At 44.2% G+C, this 25,884-nt stretch overlaps 1 protein-coding gene across 1 annotated transcript in view; it reads left to right on the top strand.

Annotated features, from left to right (window-relative positions):
• Positions 1-25,884, top strand: part of LOC309556310 (maternal DNA replication licensing factor mcm6) — a gene marked incomplete at both ends in the record, with an annotated part of 172,602 nt that overhangs the window by 45,853 nt on the left and 100,865 nt on the right. The window contains 4 exons of the mRNA XM_082258753.1: positions 8,280-8,445; positions 14,943-15,088; positions 15,177-15,327; positions 22,136-22,277. Of these exons, the coding sequence (XP_082114879.1) occupies positions 8,280-8,445; positions 14,943-15,088; positions 15,177-15,327; positions 22,136-22,277 (605 nt within the window). The remainder of the gene's footprint in view (positions 1-8,279; positions 8,446-14,942; positions 15,089-15,176; positions 15,328-22,135; positions 22,278-25,884) is intronic.

Below are 25,884 nucleotides of genomic sequence, written 5' to 3' on the forward strand. Positions count from 1 at the left end.
AGCATGCACATATCAAAAATTGCACCCCAAAATACATTCTGCTATTCCTCCGGAGTATGGCGATACCACATGTGTAACACTTTTACACAGCCTAACCACATAGAGGCCTAACATCCAAGTAGCACTTTACACAGTTGTCCATTTATCCACTATTAAGACTGGGCCTATTTTTGACACTTGGTGTTTACAAGCTAAAATCATTTTTTTTGCTAGAATACTACTTAGAACCCCCAAACATTATATATATTTTTTTTAGCAGAGACCCTAGAAAATAAAATGGAGATCGTTGCAATATTTTTTTTATCACACCATATTTGCGCAGCAGTCTTCCAAATGAAATTTTTTTGAAAAATGTTCACTTTTTTAATTAAAATATAAGAAAACAGTAAATTTAGCCCAATTTTTTTCCATAATGTGAAAGATAATGTTACGCCGAGTAATTGGATACCCAACATGTCATGCTTAAAAATTGCGCACGCTCACGGAATGGCGCCAAACATTGGTACTTAAAAATCCCCATAGGCAACATTTTAAAAATTTCTACAGATTACTAGCTTAGAGTTAGAGGAGGTCCAGGGCTCAAATTATTGCTCTCGCTCCAACGATCGCGGCGATACCACACATGTGTGGTTTGAACACCGTTTACATATGTGGGTGGGACTTGCGTATGCATTCGCTTCTGCGCGCGAGCTAACGGGGACAGTGCGCTTTTTTTTTTTTTATTTTTATTTTTTTTTTTTACAGTTTAAAAAAAAAAAAGTTTTGATCATTTTTATTCCTATTACAAGGAATGTAAACATCCCTTGTAATAGAAATAGGCATGACAGGTCCTCTTTATTGTGAGATCTGGGGTCAAAAAGATCTCACACCTAAACAACTACACTAAAAAAGAAAAAAAAAATTGTTGAAGGAGGAAAAAAAAGCGGCCCTTTAAACCCCTTTGCTAGGCAACGACTTTTGACGTAGCTCCAGTCCTCCAAGACCATAGAGTCGAGTGAGGGCCATCTTGCCCTCACTCGACTTCCTGTCTCTGAGGATCCGGGACCAGATAGTTTTCCCCGCTGCCGGTGGGTCCGGTAAGCTGGGAAAACGTCTGGGAGGGGGGGCACCTCTTCCCCTGCACCGTAAGGGTAATTCCGCTGCGAATCCGCCACTGGGACTACCCTTATCTGAAAGCCAACCGCCCGCTGTTTAAAAAAAATACCGGGGTTATGGCCGCTATCTGCTGCCATAACCCCAGTGTTTAGCTTTTAATGACCGACGTATATAGTCGTTAGGCGGTCGGTAAGTGGTTGCATGTATATAGCAAAAATTGTACCCCAAAATAAAGGAAAGTGTACAGGAATAGTCCGAGTCCATCTCCGATCCGCTACTATTAGCGATTTCAAATTCCGAATCGGATTTGGATATGGATTCGGATACTGATGAGAGCTCCCCGGTGCTCTCATCAGTCATGGAGAGGACCTGAAGGGCCTCCACTGCTGTACATCCTTTTTTGACATGCTGGCTGTGATGGGCTGTGCGACGGGTAACGGTTGACTGCGGATGATCACTGATGGGTGGCAGGTGACTGATAGGTGGCAGTTGACGGTCACTGATGGGTTGACAGATGACTGATGGGTTGACGGGTGACGATGACTGATGGGATGACGGGTGACGATGATGGGGTGAGAGAGGACGATCACTGATGGGGTGACAGATGGCGATGACTGATCTGGTGACAGGTGACGGTGATTGATGGCGTGACGGGTGGTGGTCACCGATGGGTGACAGGTGACGGGCGATGGTGCACGGCAGTACTAATGGCAGTCTCTGGTGACAGGTGAACTTTAGGCTACGTTCACATGTGAGCGTAGCGATCGTGAGCAGAATCACCGCGATTCTGCCCGCGATCCGGAAATAATTACTTTAATGGACAATTGCACAGTCGTATGACACTGTACCCCATAAAAATTGGATGTCCTTTTTTTCCCCCCACAAATAGCTTTCTTTTCATGGTATTTGATCACCTCCTGCAATTTATTTATTTTTTTTTTTGTTTATTGCGCTATAAACAAAAAGAGCAACAATTTTATTTTCACATTATGCTATATATATATTCCCCAAAAAAAATTTTTTAAATCAAAATTTTTCATCATTTTTGGCCAATTTGTATTCTGCTATATATTTTTGGTAAAAAAAAAATCCCAACAAGCGTATTTGGATTGGTTTGCGCAAAAGTTATCACGTCTACAAACTATGGTAAAGATTTGTAATTTTTATTTAATTTTACTAGAAATGGCGGTGATCCGCTATTGGCGGGACTGTGAAATTGCGGCGAACAGATCGGACCCCCTAACTGACATTTTTGACACGTGGGGACCAGTGACATTACTACAGTAATTAGTGCTAAAAATATGCACTGTTACTGTACTAATGACATTATGGGGGAGGGACTTGTGAAATGAACATAGAGACCTGTGATCCTAAATAGGAGGAACACAGGAGCTCTGTGATCATTTCAGAGAGAATAACGGTCTGCTGTTTACAACAGCAGACCGTTGTTCTCTCTCTGTGGGAAGCGATCGCCGGTGCCCAGCGGCAATTGTGGCCGCAAGCACTGTGGATTGGCATCCCCGCTGTCTAGTGAGGGCTCCCAGGAGAGCTCCCATGAACCGACCTACCCATACAAAACAACAAAATATACAAGTAGGCACTTTTGTACCTACTTTTAGTGTGCAAAGAGGAAGAGTTGGAGCCTAAAGAGGAAGGGGTGTGGTTTACAGATGACAGGGTGGGTCTGAAACAGGAAGGGGTGGGCCGTATTTAAATTGGGGGGCGAACGAGTTTAGTCTGGCCTAGGGCAGCACAAATCCTAAATACACCACTGCCTAGGAAAGAATCCAGGCGTTTTTTTAAAGCAGTTTAGTGAGCTAGCCAGAACCATCTCTGGAGGGAGACTATTCCACATTTTCACAGCTCCTATGGTGAAGAAACCTTTCCGTATTTGGCGACAAAATCTGTTTTCCTCTAGACTTAGGCTGGCCATACACTATACAATTTTCTTGTTCAACTTTCCTTTGGATTTACCAAAACCATGTAATATAGGGTCAAACCTAAACACTTTCAATTTGTATGCAGTCAGGCAGGCCCTTGCACTACATAGTTTAAGGTAAATCTAAAGGAAATTGAATAAGAAAATTGTATAGTGTATGGCCAGACTTAGAGTGCCCCTTGTCCTCTGTGTTGACCTTAAAGTGAACAACTCAACACCAAGTTCACTATATGGACCCCTTATGTATTTATAAATGTTGATTATATCTACCCTTTCTTAGTCTATCCCATTCCTCCAACCTGCCCAGTCTGTATTTTCTTCACCCCCCCCCCCCCCAACCTTTGCCTCCCTGACAGTCACCGCCATTGATGTCTTTTATCTTGTGCAGAGTGTCTTAGTGTTTTATGTAGCTGATCTTCCCACTCCTCTCCTAATCTGACCTGTCCCTCAGTTAACTGCCACAAATCCCTCATTAGGTGCAACTTCTACTTCACCATTACAAACCCAGTTCCCTCTACAAATCCAATGCTTCACTGCTCAACCAATTCTATTTATCCCTTTATTAATTGATCTGGTTAATGTGTCCCATATTATTTCACCTATCGCTTAGATCATCATTATAGGATTCCAAATTGAGTCTCTGCTCTAGTCTAATTGCACAATTTCAGGGCAGTCCCATTACCCTACCTATAATAACCTTTTGATTTAACTTTTTTTTTTCTTTTTTTACCTATGGACAAGTTTTAGAGGGGGGTGGGTTTCTGGAATAACAACCCCCCCCCCCCCCCACACACACACTATGGCTCCTCCTTTCTCTTCAGCTGCTGCTAGGGGATCAGTTCTGATCATTCTCCCTATCCAGGATCAAGCTCCCACCCCCATTTTCCACTGCTCCAAGCCCCTTATGTCCCCTCCTTTCTCACCCTGCAGTAGCGGCTTCAACTGCCTCCCATTTTTGGCTATCGTCAGCTGCGAGCACTCTGAGATAGTTTCAGGGTGGGGTCGGAAAATGTCCTATTTACCAAGCCCATCCTTTCCTCCTTCCTCAATGAACCCAGTGCGTGATTGGTAAAAAATCACTCGCCGTGTTCATTGAGAACTGGAGCCTAGTAAACTGTTTACTATTCTTCAGTTTGTGCATGAACGGAGCCTCTATTCAGAGCACTTACTGTTAATCTGCTCAACAGGGTTGTTAAATTGTTTTAAAGTAGTGGGGGGAAAAAAAGTGGGGGGGGCTTACTCTTACAGATATTCTGGCCAAGTGAATTGAGTGGTCTGTTCATGTGGTTGGAGCCACCAGTTACTCTATGAACACAGCTGCAGGTTTTAATCTGACAGGTGTGGGTGCCCACTTATCATGTTTGGGGCCATGCACCTACACCCACACACCTTTTCAAATTGGGCAAATGTGTTCATACAGCTGCTGTGTGCCCATAAAGTAACATGGGCTGCCTGCACACAACTCCAGGTGGCTCCAGCCACATAAAAAAAAATCCACTGATTCACACTGTACAGGCCACATGGCAGATATTTTGTAATGTTGTCTGGCAGCTAATAATTATTTTAGTGATTTTTTTTTTTTTTTAAGCAAAACATTGCTTTTGTAATTTCTGTGGGTAGGTGGCCCTGTCAGGCTGTACCAGGCATCGTGATTGCTATCGGCAGCTCTTTCCATATTAGATCTTTCATCCAAAAAGTTCCATATATGAGCAAATTAGTGCTTTGCATCTAATGGTTCCATTTTTTTTTTTTTTTTTTTTTTCTTTCTACAATCCAAACTTTGATGTCTGTGACACCTGCTAATGGCAACTGTAACCGTAATCATTGATCTTAACATAATGTATGCCCAAATCAAGGATACACAACAGGATTGCTGACAACATAGTTAGTACTGTACTGAGCAGTAGTGCGAATATAGTGATTGGATGGCCAGAAAAATGGAACCTTGTGTTGCAGCTAACTACACTTTCCTTAGTAATTCAGCAGGCCTTAATCCACTAATCTTTCTTTTAGCTATATAAGATTGTAGGATCATTGTGGTAATTTTAATCCATCTGACCCTATCCACCATCACCACACCATGCCAAAAGTGTTTTATTTTTTATTTATTTAAGACGGTCTAGAAGTCTGCGTAAAAAAAATACTGAACACTGAGCCCCGGTTCACACTTGTGCGTGTGCGGGGTTCGCATGTAATATCGGAGCGCACTGCTCCAACATTACATGCGATCGGCTGTGCGGTGCGAGTTTAGCCATACAAACTGTATGGCTAAATTCGCATCGCACCCGCAGAAAACACGCACAGGAGGCATTTTTGCAGCCGCATCAGGATCGGATCGCACAGCGGTTCACACTTGTGCAATCCGATCCTGCGCGAACTGCACGATCGCACTGCGATATGCGATCAAACTGGGGGTGTCAAGATTACATTGACACCCCCAGCGGATCGCATATGGCAGTGTGAACTGCCGGGGGTGCGTGAGCGATGCGGGAACAGGCTGCAAATTTGCAGCCTTCCCGCATCGCATCAGTGTGAACCGGACCTAACTCTAGTATTCAAATATCTTTCACAACTTTTGAAACTACAACCCTCTGCTAAAAAAGAGGAAGTACTTTGGAATTTATTTACAAAGATATGCATACAGGGTTCAATAAATCTACTTCTGGAAGGAGGGTGGTGGTGGTGGGGTTGATGGGACTATCCTGTTCAATTAAAGAGACCCACTATACTTGACAGCCACTCCAAAAATAAAAAATCTGCTTTTTATATACATGTAGCACCTTTGTAGATAGGTGCTAGGATTAGGCTGATGTTAGTGCTGGCTCACTGTATTCACAGAGAGTGAATTTAGTTCTGTTGACTGTAGCCATTGCAACTGTTAGGTCAGTTCAGTGTTCTCAGCTGCTGCCAGTCTGACGCTTTGCTTCCAGAGAGAATTCTGTGGAACACGGGTGTGGAGCTATACAGATGGCAGTAGGATTATTTTTTACAGCCCTGGTCAATCCCAAGGAGCAGGGCCCTGAATGCTGCTGGGAGACTGTAATGTATATATTCTCTAAGCACATTGGTTCTTTTCCTGGAAGTATCAGCCCAGCCTGAAGGGCTTCCTGCTCTCCAGGGCAAAGCTACCATGTGCGTGCTGTTCGTGAGGCCTCGGGTGGGCATTCTGAGGGCCTGGATACTGAAGCTGCTGAGAGCTGACTGAGGGGCTGTCTGCTAAAGATTTAGTTTGGTATCACTGGAGAAAAGTGTCAGTTGGAAGGAGACAACCAGCTTTCCCTGGACATTTTGGGAGTACAGACTGCTGGGCGGCTGCCACCCATCTTGTGCTAGAATCAGCTGGTATTTGTCTAAAGGGGACATCAGCTGGTGTCCTGAAAAGCATAGTCTATCAAATTCTCTGTGAAGGGACTCTGCTTTTGTTGCTCCAAAGGAAGAAGCTTGTTTGCTGTTGCTTCTATTACAAAGCCAAGTCCACAGTTTGCTATATGAGAGGACTTCTGGTTCAGCTTTGCAGAAAGTAATTCACCCTCCTCATGTACATAGTGTCTGTTTTTGCAGTATCCCACCCAATTCCCTCAACCCTATCCAAGTTCTCCAAAAATAAAAAACAAAACGCCCCTAGACTGGTAAGGATAAGTGTGGCTGAGATTGTGTGCCTGGCTGCGGGGCAATCCACTGGGGAAGCACCTACACAAAAAAAAATAAAAAATTGTGACCTTTTAGGCTTCTACTGGACATCCGACATCAGCTCTTCTTGTCTGGTAACCTCATCAATAGTACAGTTATGAATGGTGCAAATGAAATATTTCCGATTAAAATGAATAAAAAGAATTGCACAAATTGATGTGGCGATCATTCAGCAAGAACTACCAATAGCCAGGTGAATGTACAGAATCCATGTAGTCTCAATGGTAGACATCATCCAGAAGGAAATCAAATAAAGTGGCTCCGATCTGGATAAAACTGTGTTCAACCACATCCACCAGTAAATGGAAGGGCCAGCATAGTAGACAAGGCGCTCTACCATAAAACATTTTGGTGTTTTAGGGGGCCTGGGCAGGTTTCAGGAGTTGTGTGCCCTGTAGCCATTTTGGTCTAGCTTCCCCTATATGTCAGGGAATGGGCAAAGCTATGCATAGAGGGTGGAGCCATGCAGTGCAAATTCAGTGAGGCTAGGAGTATACAGCTTGAAACACGTCAACTTTTACTGTTACCCCACACTTTTTTTTTTTTTTCTTTTTAAATTCAAATTGTTTCAGGATGAGCCTATTGCATGAAAAGTATGAGTGTTTAGAGGAAGAGAACCTGCTGGAGGAGGTCAGTTGATGTCAATCTTGACACCTCCCCAAATTTGAAGATGAGGTGGAGCCTCAATGTTAGTGATGACATCCTTCATGGTTTGCTGGTCACACTGAGCTACGGTGTATAAAACTCCTGGCCCTTCTATGCACTGGTTGATTGAGACCATTTTATCCAGGCTGGCGCTGCTTTCTTACTCTCTGCATGCCGGCTACTATTGAGAGCATATCGATTCTGTTCATTTTACCTGGCGGTTGGTAGCTAACTGTGATTTTAATCTCTACATTATTTTTTGCATGCATTTTTTTTTTTTTTTTTTTTATTAAAGTTTCATCTATGCTATCAGTGTTTTTGTGTGTTTTTTGTTTTTTTTCTGCTTTGTTTCTACAATGTAGTACTTCGCTGATGTACTATGTGCAGGGCTGCAAGCATTTAGAGCTGGTTCACATAGGCGCGACCCGACTTGCCGGGGCGACCTGTGAAGTCGCGGTGCACAGCTCGCACCGCGACCTCGGAGCGGCATGCACGGACTTTATATCATTGAAGTCAAATGCAGGTCGCCCCAAAGTAGTACAGGACCCTTTTCTAAGTCGGAGCGACTTGTGTTGCTACTATTAGAACGGGTCCTGTGCTAATCTATGGCAGGCGACCCACGGCGACTTGTCAGGCAACCAGGTCGCCTGACAAGTCGCCCCAGTGTGAACCGGCTCTTAGTGGGCCATTTTGAGGCATGTTTACCTGTCCATCTTGACGTTATCCAGTATGTCTTGGTGACTGTTTGGGAAGGTTTTGTGTTTGGTTTGTTTGTTTTTTTGTTTTTCTTTGGTCACCTGGTGAATATACCCTTGTTGCATTGTTTTCATCGTTTAATACACCACTTTTTCCTTCCTTGTCTCTTGTAATACACCATTTATTCAAATTGATTTCTTCCATGCCTTTTTAGGTAAGAATTCAGGAAACTCAGGGAGAATTGCCTCGTGGTGCAATTCCACGCAATGTGGAAATTATTCTTCGTGCAGAAGCTGTTGAAACTGCTATGGCAGGGGATCGATGTGATTTCACTGGTACATTGATTGTTGTACCTGATATAGCTGCTCTGTCAGTTGGAGGTAATGAAAGAATTTCTAATCATAATGGAGGTTTTAAAAACATCCTAACTAGTTATGGAAAGATTATGCACTCATTTAGTTATAATGTAGCTTTCAATTCAATGGCATAAGGGGCAGAAACCTAGAATAAAGCCACGTTTACCATAAATTGGAGTACAGTAGAATCGATGTGAAATCTCATCTTGAAATAACAATTGTTGGACTGTACTAGAACAAGCTTCTGTCATTGTAAAGCCAACTAAAAGCAATTTTTTTTAAATTTGTTATCTTTGATTCCTTTATGAAATTGTATTGTAACTGTACTGTCTGCTCTTATGTTGTAAAGCACTGTGCAAGTTGGTGCTATATAAATCATGTATCCTCCTAATCATCATCTGTGATATTGGTTTATTTTATTTTTTAATCTTTTGAGAGGATTTTTTCCCTGTGTTTTTTTGAGTCCCGGAGTGCTATCATTTTTTAGACAGCAGTTATTTCAAACATGTGCTCATTGAAACCTTAAACAGAGGTAATGTGGGATTGGAACGAGTCACTGCTCTAACTCATTCACTTGTGAATAACATTTTTAGCTTTTAACTATTGAGCTTTTGTAAACCGGCCTTTTTTTTTTTTTTTTTGGGTCAGACTGAACAATGTTCAGCGGTCTGTCGAGTCTTTTCACTTGTTGATTCAGACTTGTTTTAGTGTGTAAGAGTTAAGCTGAATATCAGCAATATGTGGCTTTTTCTTACAGCTTACCTGTAAAATCCATTTCTTGGAGTACATCACGGGACACAGCCATATTCATTACCATATGGGTTATACGCTACCTATAGGTGAATGGACACAGGCAACCAATCAGACAGGAAGTCCCCCTATATAACCCCTCCTACACAGGAAGTACCTTAGTTCTGTAGCAAGCAATAAACATCCCATACAAGAGGGGAGGGACCTCTGTGTCCCGTGATGTGCTCCAAGAAATGGATTATATAGGTAAGCTGTAAGAAAAATCCACATTTCTTAATCGTACATCATGGGACACAGAGCCATGTTCATTACCATATACCATTACCATTCCATAGCACGTAAGAAGGGGGGACACCAAATTATCTCCATCAGACCACAAGATCTACATAGCTGCCTGCAGAACACTGCAGCCAAATGCACATGGGTCCTAACATCCACTTGATAGAATCTAGTGAACGTATGCAAAAAAGGAAGGTAGTAAAATGTTTTGATTCAAATGAAAAGCGGACACCATCTTGGCCATAAAAAACCTGGGTATGGACGTAGAATCCCCCTATCTTGTTGTAAAATCAAGAATGACTCTTTACAAGGAGCTGCTAGTTCTGATACACTTCTGAAAATACAAAAGAAAAGAGGCGCAAGAACATAGTGCATTACCTTGGACACCTTCTAAAATGTATTTAATGCCAAAAACCTACTCCCAAACATGAAGAGTAAAATTGCATAGCAAACCCACCTCGTGGAAAAGGATATGCCCCTGTGTTAGGACCACTGACGCGTTTCTGGAGGCATGCTCCCTTCCTCAGAGCTGGTCCATCATCCTAAAGGCTCAAATTACTGTCGGAGGAAGTCATGTAGATGACGTGGCCCCTTTCCCAGAGATGGCGTGCAGTGGGTCTAGAGTGCAGAGTGGTATGCGTTCCAGGCCCCAGAAGTTGGCACATCCAGCGGTGATCAGAGAGGAAGGCTCCTCCGGATCACTACAGTGAGTCCCAGCAAGGGGTAAGAGATTGTTTGCAGCACACTGAGTGGGAGGATGAGTAGGAGATCTATGGTGGTGATTCAAGGAAATGGTCATATGTTGAGATGACCAAGGGTCTGAATGCCCCTTATGGTAAGCAGTGTTAATTTCGTCGACTAAAACCGACTAAAACGTGTTAGTCAACTAAAATACGACTAAAACAATTCAGATGACTAAAATACGACTAAAACTAAAATGGCATTTTAGTCAAAAGACTATAACTAAAATTAAATCGAAATTTGCTGCCAAAATTAACACTGGTGCATGCTCAAAGCTTAATACCATAAATAACATATTAGATTTTTCACTCCAGGACCAGCAGTAGAATATAATGAGTTTGGAAATTGTAGAGAAATGCTTAAATAATGCATTACAAATTACAATTGAACTACACCCATATAGATGACTAAAATGAGTTATAGTCTAAAATGTAGGACGTTTTAGTCGACTAAAATGTACTGGAGTTTTAGTCGACTAAATACGACTAAAAGTAAAACACTTGCAGAAGACTAAAATGGGACTAAAACTAAAATGCCATTTTAGTCCCAAGACTAAAGGCCCGTAGACACGTGCAGATTGTCGGCCGAAAAGATTCGGCCGACGACCGATCGGCCGATTGTAGGCTTGTTAGTATGATGCTGCCGGCAGCGCACTTTCGGCCGAAAAGAATCTGTCGTGCAAGCATTAAAATTTTTGTATGCCAACACCAGAGCAGCCGATTGTTCGCCAGTCAATACAGAATTCGGCCGACAGACAGCAGATTTGTAAGACTGGGCATGCTCAGAAAAGAAAAAACACAGGGAAAGTTAACCATCACATGACATCACTTCTGCAGTCGGCTGTAGTCGGTGGACAAAATTCTTGTGCAGTCTTTTGCACTTTTCAACAGACACGACAGCCCGGGGACAAAAGACGGCCGATCGTTCGGCCGACGATCTTCACGTGTGTACGGGGCATTAGACTAAAACTAAATTGAAATTTGCTGCCAAAATTAACACTGATGGTAAGAGATGCTGTAGAGATGTGGGATCCCATTGGCATGTGGGGCTACAGCCAGCATCTAACAAAGATGAATGTATAATAATTTACAGATGGTGTGTATCTCTCTATAAGATGTTCCCTTGTTAATGTTGTTGGTCAACACAGGTGCTATATGGCCCCGCCCAGTGAAAATGGTTGAGGGTGAGGTATTCATGTTGCCTTATTCCGTATAAACTTTAGCTTTTAGGATGATGGATCAGCTCTTAAGGAAGGGAGCATTCTCCTGAAATGAGCAAGATTTGCCTGCATTGTGTACACAAGGAAACCCAGATATTCCAGACGCTGTAATGCTGACTTTGCCAAGTTCAAAATCCTGCCCCGATGTTCTAAGAACTGAACTGTGTGGAAAATATTCTGGCTAAGACCTTAAGCTGATCGCTCTATTAGTAATAGATCGTCTAGATATCCTATCACTGTTATCCCTTGAGACCTTAGAGCAGGTCAATACTGGAGCTAGGATGTTTGTAAACACTCTTGGACCCGTTGCCAACCCAAAGGGCAGGGCCACAAGCTGAATGACTGACTGTTTTTGTTGCAAACCGTAAAAACCTTTTATGGGCCTGGAAAATAGGCAGGTGAAGGGATGCATCCTTGATGTCTTTGGATGCTAGAAATTCCTCTCCGTGCAGGGAGGCCATGACTGAGCAGATTGACTCATTTCGGAAAGTATGAATGTTTAGAAACTGGTTTAGAGCTTTGAGATCCAGAATAGGTCTCACGTCTCCGTTTTGGCTTGGGGACTACGAAATGTTTGAGTAAAAGTCCCTGAATCTTTTGTCCTTCGGAACCTTTGTATTCACTCTGAGACCTTAAATGCTCCAGAGCATGAAAAAGAGATCACCTTTTGAGAGGATCTGCAGGTATGTTTGATTTTACAAACTGAGGATGTAGAAACGCCTAAAATTCCAGTTTGTAGCCCTGCGAGGTAGTGGAAATATCCCAGTTGTCCTAAATTATTTCTACTCAGACCTCTGAGAACTGTAGCAGCCCCTACTGATTGAGTGGGGGGCGCCCCTTCACAAGGTAGGCTTAGAGGTAGACTTGGTAGATCTCTGGGCCCAGGGTGTCTTCTGCCCTTGCCCTGAAGGCTTGGCTCTAGATCCAGATGGCTGGGGCCTTCGCAACTGCTTGGGATGAGAAGCACGGGGGAGTCTGAGTGCTGGGAATCTTAAAAGGTTGTTTGCTTTTCCTCTTAACCGGTAGCAATGCACTCTTACCCCCCCCCCCCCCCTGAAATCTTTGGATATATTTATCCAGATCCTCACCAAATAGGCATTCTCTATGTAAGGGAAAGCCAGCCAGCAACTTTTTTACACGGTAGTTCCGCAGGCCAGCTTTTTAGCCATAGGATTCTGCGTGTATGCACTGTTAGAAAAGCAAACCGTGACATTTGTTGTATGGAGTCTTTAGGAGCATCCACTGCAAAACATAAAGTGTGAGGTAGATCTGTCAAATCTTCCAGACTCTCCTTGAGAAGGAGCCGTCCTGGAAACTTGCTTTAATACGGTCTTTTAAAGACTGACAAACTCCTATAGCTGTTACTGCTGGTTGTATCACAGACTCTGCAACCACAAAGGAGGCCTTTAGCAAAGATTCCAACTACTTATCAGCTGGATCCTTAAAAACCTGAACATTATCTACAGGACAAGTTAAACTTTTGTTAACAGAAGAAATGGCAGCATCCACAGAAGGCATACTCCATTTTCTTGTGAAATTTTCCTCCATTAGGATACAATAGTGAAAACCTTTTTGGAGGAACAAAATTCCTATCGGGATCATAATCCCAATCAGCATACATTATCTGTTCCAAGAGCGGATGTAAGGAAAAAACAGAGGACTATGAGGACGACGCAATGAGCCTAGAAAGGAAAATACTTCAGACCTCTCCACACCAGGCCATTTCAATGAGTAACTGAATTGACAATCTCTGGGATTGAGAGGCCGAGTATGACTCCTCAGGTCCTGGCTCCCCAGAAGTGGAAACCTCAGCTTGACCTTCTACAGGGTAATTTACAGCTAAATCTTCCACATCCTCTGCCCAATCCAGAACTGACTCGGTGTGGCTCAGGTGAAGGGGATCTATCGCGTTTCCTCCCTCCTTGCAATGCTGCAATCATGCCAGCAATCTTGCCCTCAAAGCCAGCCAACGTCAATGCCAAATTGTCCTTGGTGACCTATGCTGTGGCAGAAGCACTAGATGTGGCTACTATGCCTGACAACTGTAATGGCTCAGACTGGCTAGTCGCCTCTGGCCTTCAGGGGAGGTAAACTGAGAAAGCATGACTAGAATCTTAAAGTCCTGTCGGGAGCAACACAGTGCCCATTCCAGCTGTGCCCCCCCTTAGGCAAGACAAACTTGAGGAACTAACTTTAGTGTACTCGAGGCTGGTGCCAAGCTTTACAGCTAAATCGCACACACCACTGATTATCCCAAAGTACCAGAACCAGACCATGCCTGTAAACATGCACCCACAGTGACTCGCGCAACCCAGTTTCTGTGTCCCCTCCAGCCTCTGACAGAGGCATTTGTGCTGGAAACCCTTCCTTAAGAAATCGCACCGTTTGCACATGCATGCCATGCTACGTGATGTCCATGTGCATGCCAATCACATCATGACACGCCCCTCCTGGTTTCATCCTTACGATTGCTTAAATGGCGATTATCGTGCGTGGACAATCCTTCGCTACAGACATGCCACTGAAGGGGATGAATTGCCGGAGCTTTCCGAGGAGACTAATAACGTGGGCGCTTTCGCGCCAAGGGGAAAATCTGTACTCCAAACATGGGGTGAGAGCAGATTAAGCAAACAAGTGCATTTTGTCACAGCTGATCCTAAAGTGGACTTGCCAGTCCCGCCGCAGGGTTCTGTCTTGTAACAAGAATCCAATCTTCACCCATCATGGGGAATTTATCACTTGCCGACCTTCAAGGACTGGGTCACCTTTCTTTGAGAGGCCACTCCCTTGCACCTGTAGAGCACTCTGCCTTTGGGGTTGGTTTTACCAAAGGTCCGGATCCCAGGGTCCAGTGCCTAAAAAAGACATTACAGGAAAAACCTTTTTGTATCTCCTTTCCGAGGCTGGGGTACCATCCTTTTTAGTCTTTGACTCGTTAGGATGAATCTGATTGCTAACCCCTAAATTCAGAGATCTTTGATCGGAGATTGAAGCATAATCTTTCTTCTTTGAAAAAACAAATAAATCTGGAGAGCTTCTCCACCGTGACCATAGCCTTTTAAGACACTGGCGAAAAAAACTGAGGTACTTCCTGTGTTTGGAGGGGTTATATAGGGGGACTTCCTGTCTGGTTGCCAGTGTCCATTCACCTCTAGGTGGCGTATAACCCATATGGTAATGAATACGCCTCTGTGTCCCGTTTATGTACAATAAAGAAAATTTGAGGCCATTGTATTTTTTGTCCAACACCCTGTGAATGCAGCATAAACTTTGACACTATTTCACACTGGAGCTTAGACTGACAACATGCAGAAGGCGCTGTGGTCACAGAGCTGTCTAGGTGTGCCACTGTGTTTACATTTTCAGTGTGATGTGAAGGTCTGCAACTGATTCTTTCTTCTTCTTCTTTTTTTTTTTTTTTTTTTTTTTTTTTTTCCATAAACCCTGCTATAATCTACATAGGCTCCTGTAACCGATTAGCCAATTTTTGTCCAGAAGTCGGGGAGTAATTTTTGTCTTGTCAATTTTTCAGATGCACGACTAGAATCTGGAGCAAAAGTAACAGGTGGTGAAGGATTTAATAATGAAGGCATCCAAGGACTGAAAGCATTGGGTGTGAGGGATCTGTCCTATAGATTGGCATTTTTAGCATGTTATGTAGGTGCTACTAATCCAAGGGTAAGTGTCTGCTTGCCTAAATCTGTCTTGGAACTGAACACCTTGTATTCCATTTATAATTCTGCACTTTTTTCATTTTATTTTACAGTTTGGTGGAAGAGACTTGCGGGAGGAAGATCACACTGCTGAAAGCCTAAAAAATCAAATGACTAACCAGGAGTGGGAGAAAGTATTTGAAATGAGCCAAGATAAAAATTTGTACCACAATCTATGTACAAGTCTCTTTCCCACAATACACGGTATGTGAAATACCCTGCAACAATTTCAGAACATTATTATTTTTAATACCTTTTTTTTTTTTACCTTTTTTGTTGCAACTAACTTATCTAATGTGTAATAATGAAGTCAATATTTTAGACAGCTGAAGTAAATTGTATAAAGTTTTTGTTTTGGTATTCGTTATTACTAATAAGCTGCCCAATCCATCCTAATTTCCATCCATTCAGAAGGCATCATTTAGGCAGAGACCCCCATTTTTGCTCCTCCTCTTGACACCTTGTGCATGAGATGGCTATCCTGCCAGCCTCTGGAAACAAGTGACATAGGTTCCACCATAGTGCATCTTTCAGATGTTTGTCTCTGCTGCCTCTGCAAGTGCAGGCTTAGCTGTGACTTTCTCCTTGTAACATGGATCGAGGCGGGTTGCAACCAGTAAGGTTTCTTATCTCTAATGCAACAAATCAGTGTCTTATTTGCAGGCTCTAGATTACGAGGGAGCCCAAGCAAGTTACTGTCAAATTAATAGGGTTCAGGATCCACAGTCTATATGGTTGCTGAGTAGTACGTTGTCCTATGCTACCTATCCCCGGCCATGTACTAATTCTGATGTTTGGAAGGAAACACTGTTTTGTTAAATTTAGCTTGCCTCACTGTAATCAGTGTGGCTATAATTTTGTTAGGCAAATCTAGCTGGGCTCACTGTAATATGTGCAGCTGATTGGGTCAGTTCAGTGTTCTCAGCTGCTGCACGTCTTTTTACTCCCTCTGCTTTCCAGAGTGGTAGAATTCTCTGGAAGATAGGTGTGGAGTTATGCAGATGACAGTATAAATATACACCGCTAATAAAGGTAAAGGAACACTTTGAAAACACATCAGTTCTCAATGGGGAAATCTCATGCTGGATATCTTTACTGCTATCGACTGGGTAATGTTAGGAACAAAAGGATGCCACATCATTTGATGGAAATGAAAATTATCAACCTAGAGAGGGCTGAATTCAAAAATCTGAAAATAAGTGACAAATGATGCAGCAGGCTAGTCCATTTTGATGAAATTTTATTGCAGCAACTCAAAATAATCAGTAGTTTGTATGGCCCCCACGTGCTTGTATGCATGTCTGACATCTGGGCATGCTCCATAATGAGATAATGTCTGGTATCCTGGGGTATTTCCTCCCAGATCTGGACCACGCATCACTGAGCTCCTAAACAGACTGGGGTGCAACCTGGTGGCGTTGGATGAATCAAAACATAATGTCCCAGAGGTGTTCTATTGGTTTTGGGTCAGGGGAGCGTGGGGGCCATTCAATGGTATCCATTCCATTCTCCAGGAACTGGCTGTATACTCTTGGCACATATGGCCAGGCATTGTCATGCACCGGGAGGAACCCAGGGCCCACTGCACCAGCGTAGGGTTTGACAATGGGTCCAAGGATTTCATCCCGATTTAATGGCAGTCAGGGTGCCATTGCATAGCCTGTAGAGGTCTATGCATCCCTCCATGGATGGATATGCCTCAACAGACCATCACTGACCCAACACCAAACCAGTCATGCTGAAAGATGTTACAGGCAGCATAACATTCTCCACGGCTTCTGCAGTCCCTTTCACATCTGTCACATGTGCTCAGGGTGAACCTGCTCTCATCTGTGAAAAGCACATGGCGCCAGTGGTGGACCTGCCAATTCTGGTGTTCAATGGCAAATGCCAATCAAGCTCCACAGTACCAGGCAGTGAGCACAGGGCCCACTAGAGGTCATCAGGCTCTCAGGCCACCCTTATGAAGTCTGATTTTGTCAGAGACATTCACACCAGTGGCCTACTAGAGGTCATTTTGCAGGGCCCTGACATTGCTCATCCTGTTTCTCCTTGCACAAAGGAGCAGATACTGGTCCTGCTGATGGGTTAAGGACCTTCTTTGGCCCTGTCCAGCTCTCCTAGAGTAACTGCCTGTCTCCTGCAATCTCCTCCATGCTCTTGAGGCTGTGCTGGGAGACACAGTACACCTTCTGGCAATGGCACATAATGATGTGCCATCCTGGAGTTGGACTGCCTGTACAACCTCTATAGGGTTCAGGTATCTCCTCGTGCTATCAGTAGTGACCTTGACCCTAGCCAAATGCAAAACTAGTGACAGTCGGAAAAAAAATAGTGGGGAAAAGTTCAGTGGCCTCCACCTGTAAAATCATTACTGTTCTGGGGGTTGTCTTAATATTGCCTATCTAGTGCACCTGTTCATTTCATGAACACCAAAGCAGGTAAAAATGATTAACAACCCCCTCTGCTACTTAAGTGACCAGATCAATATCCTAGGAGTTTATTTAACTTGATGCTGTACGCTGATTAAAACGTGTTCCTTTTTAATTTTTTTTTTTTTTTTTTTTTTTTTTTTTTCCTAGCAGTGTATTTATGCAGCCCTGGCCAATCCCAGGGAGCAGGGCCCTGAAAGCTGCTGGGCAACTGCATAAATACTCAGACTGAGCTTCTGGGTCTTTTCCTGCAGAGGATCAGTCCAGCCTGAACAGCTGTTGCCCTCCAAGGAAACACGGCCATGTTTGCTTGGATGCTGAAGGATGCTGTTCTGGGAATTCTGAGAGTACAGACTGCTGTGATAGCTCTTATAGACTTTGCCTGCAGCCACTCCTCCTGTGCTAGATGCAGCTGTGTTGTATCTGTCTGTTCTAAGGGGACAATCAGCTGGTGTCCTGAAGAGCTTAGTCTATCTAGTTCTCTGTGAAGGGACCCTGATTTAGTGATCAAAAGAAGCTAGCCTGCTTTTAACTGATTCTACTACAAAACCAAGTCCACAGTTTTCTATATGCAAGGATTTCTGCTTCAGTTTTACAGAAAGGAGTAGTTCACTGTCTTCAACCTGTACATAGTTTTTTTTTTTTTTTTTTTTTTGGAGTATTCCATGCAATTCCCTCAACCCTATCCAACTTCTCCAAAAACAAAAACCACTTAAACACCCATAGACCTGTTTATTGAGGAAAATTGTGCCTGTCTGGGGAAATCCACTGGGGAAGAACCTGGGCAAAATCCCAGTGGCTCCTACGGGAGTAAGCGCTACATAAGGAAGTCCTTCTCTTCCTCTTGGTGCTCTGTCTTGAGTGCCTTGTTCATGATGTCGCCTGCTCTGCCTTGAGTGCCTTGTTCATGGTGCCATTCAGTGTGTGCTTCAGCGAGATCACAACTGGTACAGGTGTCTCTGATGAGCACATTGTTACGGCTCACTATTCCTGTCATCAAACAATGACAATATGGTGCATCCATCCTGTATAAGCGGCTACTGGTATTGGAGAAAGAAGCCAAGCTCTCCCATACTTGCATAGGTCCTCAGATGTCTATATGCTGCATGTGAGAAATTCAAGTCCCAGCTGATCGGCATGTTGCAAATCAGGCGATTTGTAAGCAGATGTCCTTTCTACCCTGGAGGGCAAACAGAAGATTGGTGCTGTTGTCACAAGATTAACCAACTCTGGGCCTACCCCTGTGGAGCTGAAGAATCTTTGCCCTGGTGTGACTCCTGTCCTCTGGGCATACCAGTTGCAGCACTGCATGGCATATTTTTGTCTGGTCCATCGCGCATAGCCTTTTGATTGCTTAAGGAGACCTAGTGGACAGGAATAGGATGGCTCCGCAGAAAAGGGCAAGGAGGATGAGGTGGTGTTGGAAAACCCTGGCATGGTCACCATAAACTGTAAGAAAATGGAGCTGCTGAACAAGCTCCAGTGGCTCCTGCATCCCCCCCTGGATGTAAACGGGATCAGAGTGGGCCATGAATAATATATAGCATTACTGCCTAATCTTGCTGGACCAGGTTTCTGTGGTCACGTGGACCTTACTGCTGACCATATGAAACCATACCTTCTACATAAAGGGCAGGGATGGCCTTAACAGGCAAAAAAGGCAGCCGAGAACCTGTCAATGCATTCCAGGACAGACCAGAAATTCCTGACAAAGGGCAGAATCTACCAGCTGGAAAGGCAGGGGTTGAAATGCCATCAAATTGACCATCAAAGCTGCCATCAAAGGTTCTGAGCATGGAAATTGATTTATTTTTTGCTCTAGCTACTTGGACAGTGAAACTTGCCCGCTCAATGTTACAGCAAATTGGGTGGGCAGAATCTGAGCAAGGTTGCAGTCTACGCTTGCCCTTACTCTGCATGGCTAAATGCAGATCCTCTCGCCTAATTAGAGGAGCCCAAGGGTAGACCTCTCTGACACCCCTTGACATACCTGTAGTGCACCCCCTAAGGAGCCGCAAGTAGAAAGGGATCCCCCACCCTGCCCAGCCAGGCACGCTGCATCTTCACAGCACACTTGAGTCAGGACAATCCAGTGCTTTGTTTTTAGATTTTGAGGGGAATAAACTTGGATAGGGATATTTTATCGGGTGCCTACTTGATCAGATAGAACACAGGGACACAACTTTATACAGTCCATATATAAACCTCTACCTCCAGTACAATCTTGCTTGTAGAACTACATCTCACAGGACCATCTGGCACTGTTTGGATGATCTAGCAAAGGCTCAGTTAGACCGATAGAAAATGCCCTTTGCAGGTTGGGACTGCGGGCCTCTTGGATAGTGTAGTAAAAAGTCCTAGTGCTCAGCTGTCCTTCTGTCGGTACTGATCCCAGCACCCCCTCTTCAGCCACTGGCAGCCCACCTGGCTGCAGCTTCCCCTTTCTCTAACCCTCCTGGCTAAGACTCCACAGTCCTCCCCAGACTGACTCTGCATCCATCCAAGACTTCATGCACCCAGTCCTCTCAGGCATGCCTCCTATTCTCTTGACCGCAACACTCACCAGCCCACCTGGCTGTCCTCCCTGGAGAGTTGCCCAGCAGTGTTCTACTGCGGTCCTCCACTTTAGTGTCTCTGGTCAGGACACCTCTGTCATGAAGCTGGTCCCTTCCAAGCCCAGGCCCAAGGTCGCCTCTCCTTCCTTTTTTTTTTTTTCTTCTTCTGACTACTAGCATTCTGGTGCAATGAACTGCATTGAGGTCAGATGTGTCTTAACACACCGGATACCCACATGGCTAATGGTATTTCCACACTTGTCAGGCTGGAGGCAGACTTTTCAAATACGTATGGTCTGTTGCTGGAAAAGGTAAGATCTGGGAAGAGGACAACAGACAAGTGCCCTGCACCCATGGAGCTCTGCGAGTAGACCATGGGACAACTGTGCCCTGCACCAATAAAATCTGGTATCTAGTGGAACAGAGCTGCTACCCTTGGATGGCATCCTGGCATATGCCAGTCTCACTCCTCCTTTGCTCTACCTGGTACCAAGTACAGTCAGAGCTCATCACCACCCCTTTCTCATCACTGATTCTAACTTGGCAGAACGCCGCAGGAAAAATATTGCCATTGGGCTCTCCCTGCCTGGTGTCCCCTCCCTTCCTTTGTTTCATTAATTTCAGCCTCAATAAATGCTGCACATCCTCTTTCAGAAGTTACTCCAATAATTCAGCATACTTCTATATGACAGTTGATAGGACAACAGGAGAGGTAGCTGTGGATGAGGCAGAATAGGGTGCTTTGGCAGCTGTGGTAGGCTGAGTCTGCACCTGCTTGATGGAGAAATAGAATGATAAAGGCTGGGTTAGCCACTCCACCTCCTCCACAATCTTGGGCCTAATGGAGAGAATGAAAAAAGCAGGACTAATCTGTACTGTTTTCAAATGATGTACCACAACGACTGCTTTTGCCTATGGACAGCAGCTGCTCGCTCACTTACAGCTGAACAATTATTTAGGAACTTTTTGTCTCTCCCTGTTGGCCTGCCAGACATTTTGCTGATTACGTGGGGCTTATTCCATACTTTGCAACTATTGGTAGAGCTGTATTGGTGGAGGGAGTTGCTTTGGCGCACCTTAAACTTTGATGGACTAAATAGCACCAACAGTAATCTGGTGCACCACCGCAAACATGGGCAGCCACTGTGGTCACACAGGGGAACCTGCAAACTGCATTTCATTTTTTAACCACAGTCCATGTTTCCTGATTGTGGTGCAGCTGTATTTAAGCCAAGCAATATTGTAAAATCGATTACACATGCAAATATGCCAAAATATAATGTTGCTGATGCTTTCAGTTTATATATCTGTACTGCTCCTTTATACCATATACTGGGACTTTCAAAGGGGGGGGGGGTCTTTCAAAGTGACTTAAAAAGACTATTTATTTATTGGTACATGTCCCCAGTGGAAATGCCAAAGCTCCCTCATGTGCTTTGTTCAACATTCCCTTGCCTATTAGCCCCAATATCGGCCAGAATTGATTTTCAAGATTTGCCCCTTACAGACTTCAATGAGGTTTGTATTTAAATTTTTGATGGGATTGATGAACCCTTGTGAGTTAGACCAAGGAGCATCCGCCCATTATTATTTCTTAACCTTTTTCGTGAAATACACTTCAAATATAGCTCAAAGGAGTACCGTCCCTAACACTTATTGATTTTCTTTATTAATTTTAACTGTTTAGGATGAATAGCCCAAAGGGGAAAGACCAAGCTGATGAAAGATTTTCTTGTTTTTGATGTAAATATACTGGGCAACACAGACGGCGGGACACAACATGTACCCCCATCACTGCAATATATAGAACGCAACCATAATTCATTCAAACCCCAATCTCTTTAATAAATTTGTCTCTGTACCATGTATCTAGTCCCTACTTATAGCTTGTGATAAGCAAACTTCTTGAAAACTAGGCAAATGGCATTTAAAAGACGTTCATATTTTAAAATCGTACAATCAATGAACTCAATCAACTTTTTTTTTTTATTTATTTTTTTCATTTGTGTTCTCATTTTGTTAAAGGGAATGATGAAATTAAAAGAGGAGTCCTTTTAATGCTGTTTGGAGGTGTGCCAAAAACTACAATGGAAGGCACTTCTCTGAGGGGAGACATCAATGTATGCATTATTGGAGACCCAAGTACATCAAAAAGCCAGTTTCTCAAGTAAGATGTTAACCTTCCTTTTTTTTTTTTTTTTTTTTTTTTTAACTGGCTTTTAGGACTGCCAAAGCCATCTGTATAGCTAGTGTTTCTCAGAACGCTAATCTTAAAACCTCAAAAAACCTTAAAACCTTCCTTTTTTGGGGGCGTTTTTTAATTTTATGTTGATGGGGCATTCACTTGTTCCCTACCATATTTGTGACTTGGTATAAAGTTGATCACGTTAAGGTAATTACGGAAGAAATGAGATGCTTTTTTTTATATTCTGTCCCTGAGCAGAAGTGAATCGTGGGGCTCTTTTCACACTTGTGTGGCTTGTCCGACTTGGGACTGCAAGTTGCATGACTGGTTGTACTCTATTTCCAATGAAAACCGTTCATCTGTGTGACTTCAAGTCAGTCCCTGCACTACTTTGGGCCAACTTTTATGCTTTGAGGTCTAGAGACCTCGATTTACATAGGCTTTGCTTCAGTCCACTCAATTGCACGAGGTTTAGGTCACTCAATTGCACGAGGTTTAGGTCACACAAGTGCGGAAGGGACCTAAAGCGGAACAAATTCCATCGATTTAGGTCTCTAAAGGGTTACATTTCTGGAATGCCTTGATTGCTAGCTGTCACGTGCTTGCTGTATTGGCCGCAGTGTTGAGCCATCAAGTGGCTCGCATCGTATGTGCAGTCATCATAACGGTTACAGATCAGACAGAAGCAGCCTCCTCGGGAACATCACAGTGGATGCGTTCAGCCAAAGCTGGGATCCCCATCTGTTATGCATGCCCTCCTACTGCCCTAAAACCAAGGTTGGTACAAAAGGTCAAGGAAGTAAAGGCTACAGTGATACTTATTGCACCACATTGTCCTCAGCGACCATGGTTGTCCCAACAAAAAAAAACCCTCAGCCTTATCGAACACTTCCAGAAATGCCAAACCTCCTGTCGCAAGGGGCAGTCAACCACCTGAACTGCAAGGTCATGAAGCTCTCAGCTGGGATTCTGAAAGGATGAGGTTACAGAGCAAGGTCTGTCTAGCAGAGTGATTGAAACCATCCTAGCCAGCAGAAAATCTGTGACTAGAGCGATCTACGAAAATGTGGGGGGAGGGGATTCATCTTTTGGTATAAAGAACAAGGGAACCATTCCTGCAATACCAGATTTCCTACAGGAAGGAGCGGATAAGCAGCTTAACCACAACACGTTGAGGGTTCAAGTGGCAGCCCTATCTTCCCACCTGGACGTTGGGCTGGCAGAAGACATGCTCATTAAAAGATTCCTTCTCTTTGAAAAAAGCCAGACCGATAAAAATCAGCAGAACTCCGACATGGGACCTCTCCACAGTACTGAAAGGATTCCTCTCTGCACCCTTGGAACCATTGGAGGAATGTTCGGATAAGTACCTTACACTAAAAACGGTACTCTTGATGACACACGTGTCAGCAAGAAGAGTCAGCGAAATATGAGCGCTTTCCATGATAGAACCATGCTGTCTAAATCTGACAGTTATCCTCACTCTGAACCCAGCCTTCCTACCAAAAGTCTGTTCGACAGAACTCGGAAGGTGGTTATTTCCTCCCTTCCAATCTCAATGGATAGCAGAGAAAAGTCACCTAAAATGAGCTGGATGTAAGGATGATCCTGAACGTACCTTGAGAGAACTAAAGGCTGGTGAAAATCAACCACACTATTCTCCATGCAGGAGTCAACAAGGAGAGCTGCCCTCAAAGTACGACACCCAGATGAATAATACTCGTTTAGACAGCCTATCAGGCTCTAAACCTTGCCCTTAGAGTGGAGTCACTGGTCTCTCAACCAGGGCTTGGGCATCATCAACCACTGAGAGAACCAGGGCCTCACCGGAGCAGACCTGCAGGGCAGCGACATGGTCGAGTTTCAAGGCCTTTGCAAGGCATGACGGCATTGACCAGCTGTCCAGTCAGGACCAGATGGTTGGTCGTAACTTGCAAGGTGCCCCAGACTTTATCCCCTCCCTAGTAGTAATGCTTGCTACATCCTCAAATGCTGCCCTGGAAGACTATTAGAGAAAACAGTTGGGTACCTGGTAATTTTTTTTTTTCTCAAGTCGCCTTTCAGGACAGCAGCTGGAGAGAGCGCAGCTCCACCCAATTCACAGGAAACACTTCAAGATAAAAACTCTCTTCCACCATGCCTCAGTTGTTGTGTTTCCTCCGCCATGCATGGAAGCACTTTTAGGAGCTTGGTGAGGCTGCGCTCTCTCCACGGGGAGAGGTGAGGTGTTGCCCATGGTTGTGTGTTAGGAGACCATCCCAGCTTCCCTCCCTGAACTAGCAAAGTGGGTACGCTCCGGAGCCACTAACCTCGCTCGCTCACGGGAGCAGAGATCCATTGGTGGGTCCAGCCTGGGTGTCGGGGTGCCGCGGTTGGACTGATTGGCAGCCGGCGGTGAAAGTAATTTTTTGAATTTCCCGCATTTCGGCCCTGATCCCGGAAGACGCAACGGCGTCAGTTCCGGTAGGCGGGACTGCAGATGGAGGCGTGACGGCGTTGAGCTCCGGACGTCAGAACACAGGGGTCAGTTGGCAGGTCAGGCCGATGCTTTCCGCTTCCGGTCCACAACGGGGGACGCAGAGAAGCGGCATTTAGATGCATGGAGAGAATCTGTCAGCACGCTGCACCTTTTCAGCATGGAAGAAAGGACTGCAGTATCGGTGGAAGCAGGCACCGGCCAGGGTCAGGTAGGAGAGGTACAATGGTGCCTCCTATTTCCTTACTAGTGAGCTTTTTTGGTATCTTTGAATACTCCTGGGGAGTCCTGCCCTGCAGTACTGAATATATAAATTAAATTATCTCAGTCAAGCAGGATGTGTGTTTCTGGAATCCGTACTTCAGTGGGTCTCTGTTTCCTTTATCAAATCACAGTGGTGGTCTTTTTTTAAGGTATTTTTTGGGGATTCATGGTGGCTTCTCTCTTGTAGGTTAAAGCCACAGTGAAAACCAGAACCCCAACACCAAGAAGGAAGTGTCCTTTTGTGTAAAAACCCACTTAAGAGATTCCTGGTGAAACCCCTCTGCAGTCTGCAGTATTAATCTCTTTGGGTGTGGTCGATGCTCATAGGCATGAGTTCAAGGCCCAACCATGATAACACCTTGTGTGCTCACAGCTGTGTGTCATTATAAAGACTGTTCAGCTGAATAGTGAATTTATCCATTTATGGCACCCTATCCTCAGATTACCAAACAATCGGTGCACTTCTAAATCACAGTATTAAGTGATTCAGAGGATGAAGGGGTGAATGTGCTCTTGTCCCTCAAAAAATTTAGAGTGGCTGAATCCTCTAGATATAAATTATTTAAAGATCTGGAAGCGATTTATTCCACGTTTTGAAATGGCTATCCATGATGGAATAAGGTCCTTACAGGGTCCTCTGGAAATGAATTGAAGGACCCAGAGGGGTCTCTTTTTAGATTTTAGAAGAAGAGAAAAAAAAAAAAGTTTCCCTTTTTGAAGGGGATCAGACACATTTGTGGAACAAAAAACCCAGATGTGGTTTTCTCCCAGGTGTCTTGTCGCACAGATATGGCATTTGAGGATATGGGGATATTAAAGACGCCATGGATTAAAGGGCAGATTCTCTCC

Source organism: Pelophylax lessonae, assembly GCF_965119305.1.
Source record: "Pelophylax lessonae genome assembly, chromosome: 5".
NCBI lineage: Eukaryota > Metazoa > Chordata > Amphibia > Anura > Ranidae > Pelophylax > Pelophylax lessonae.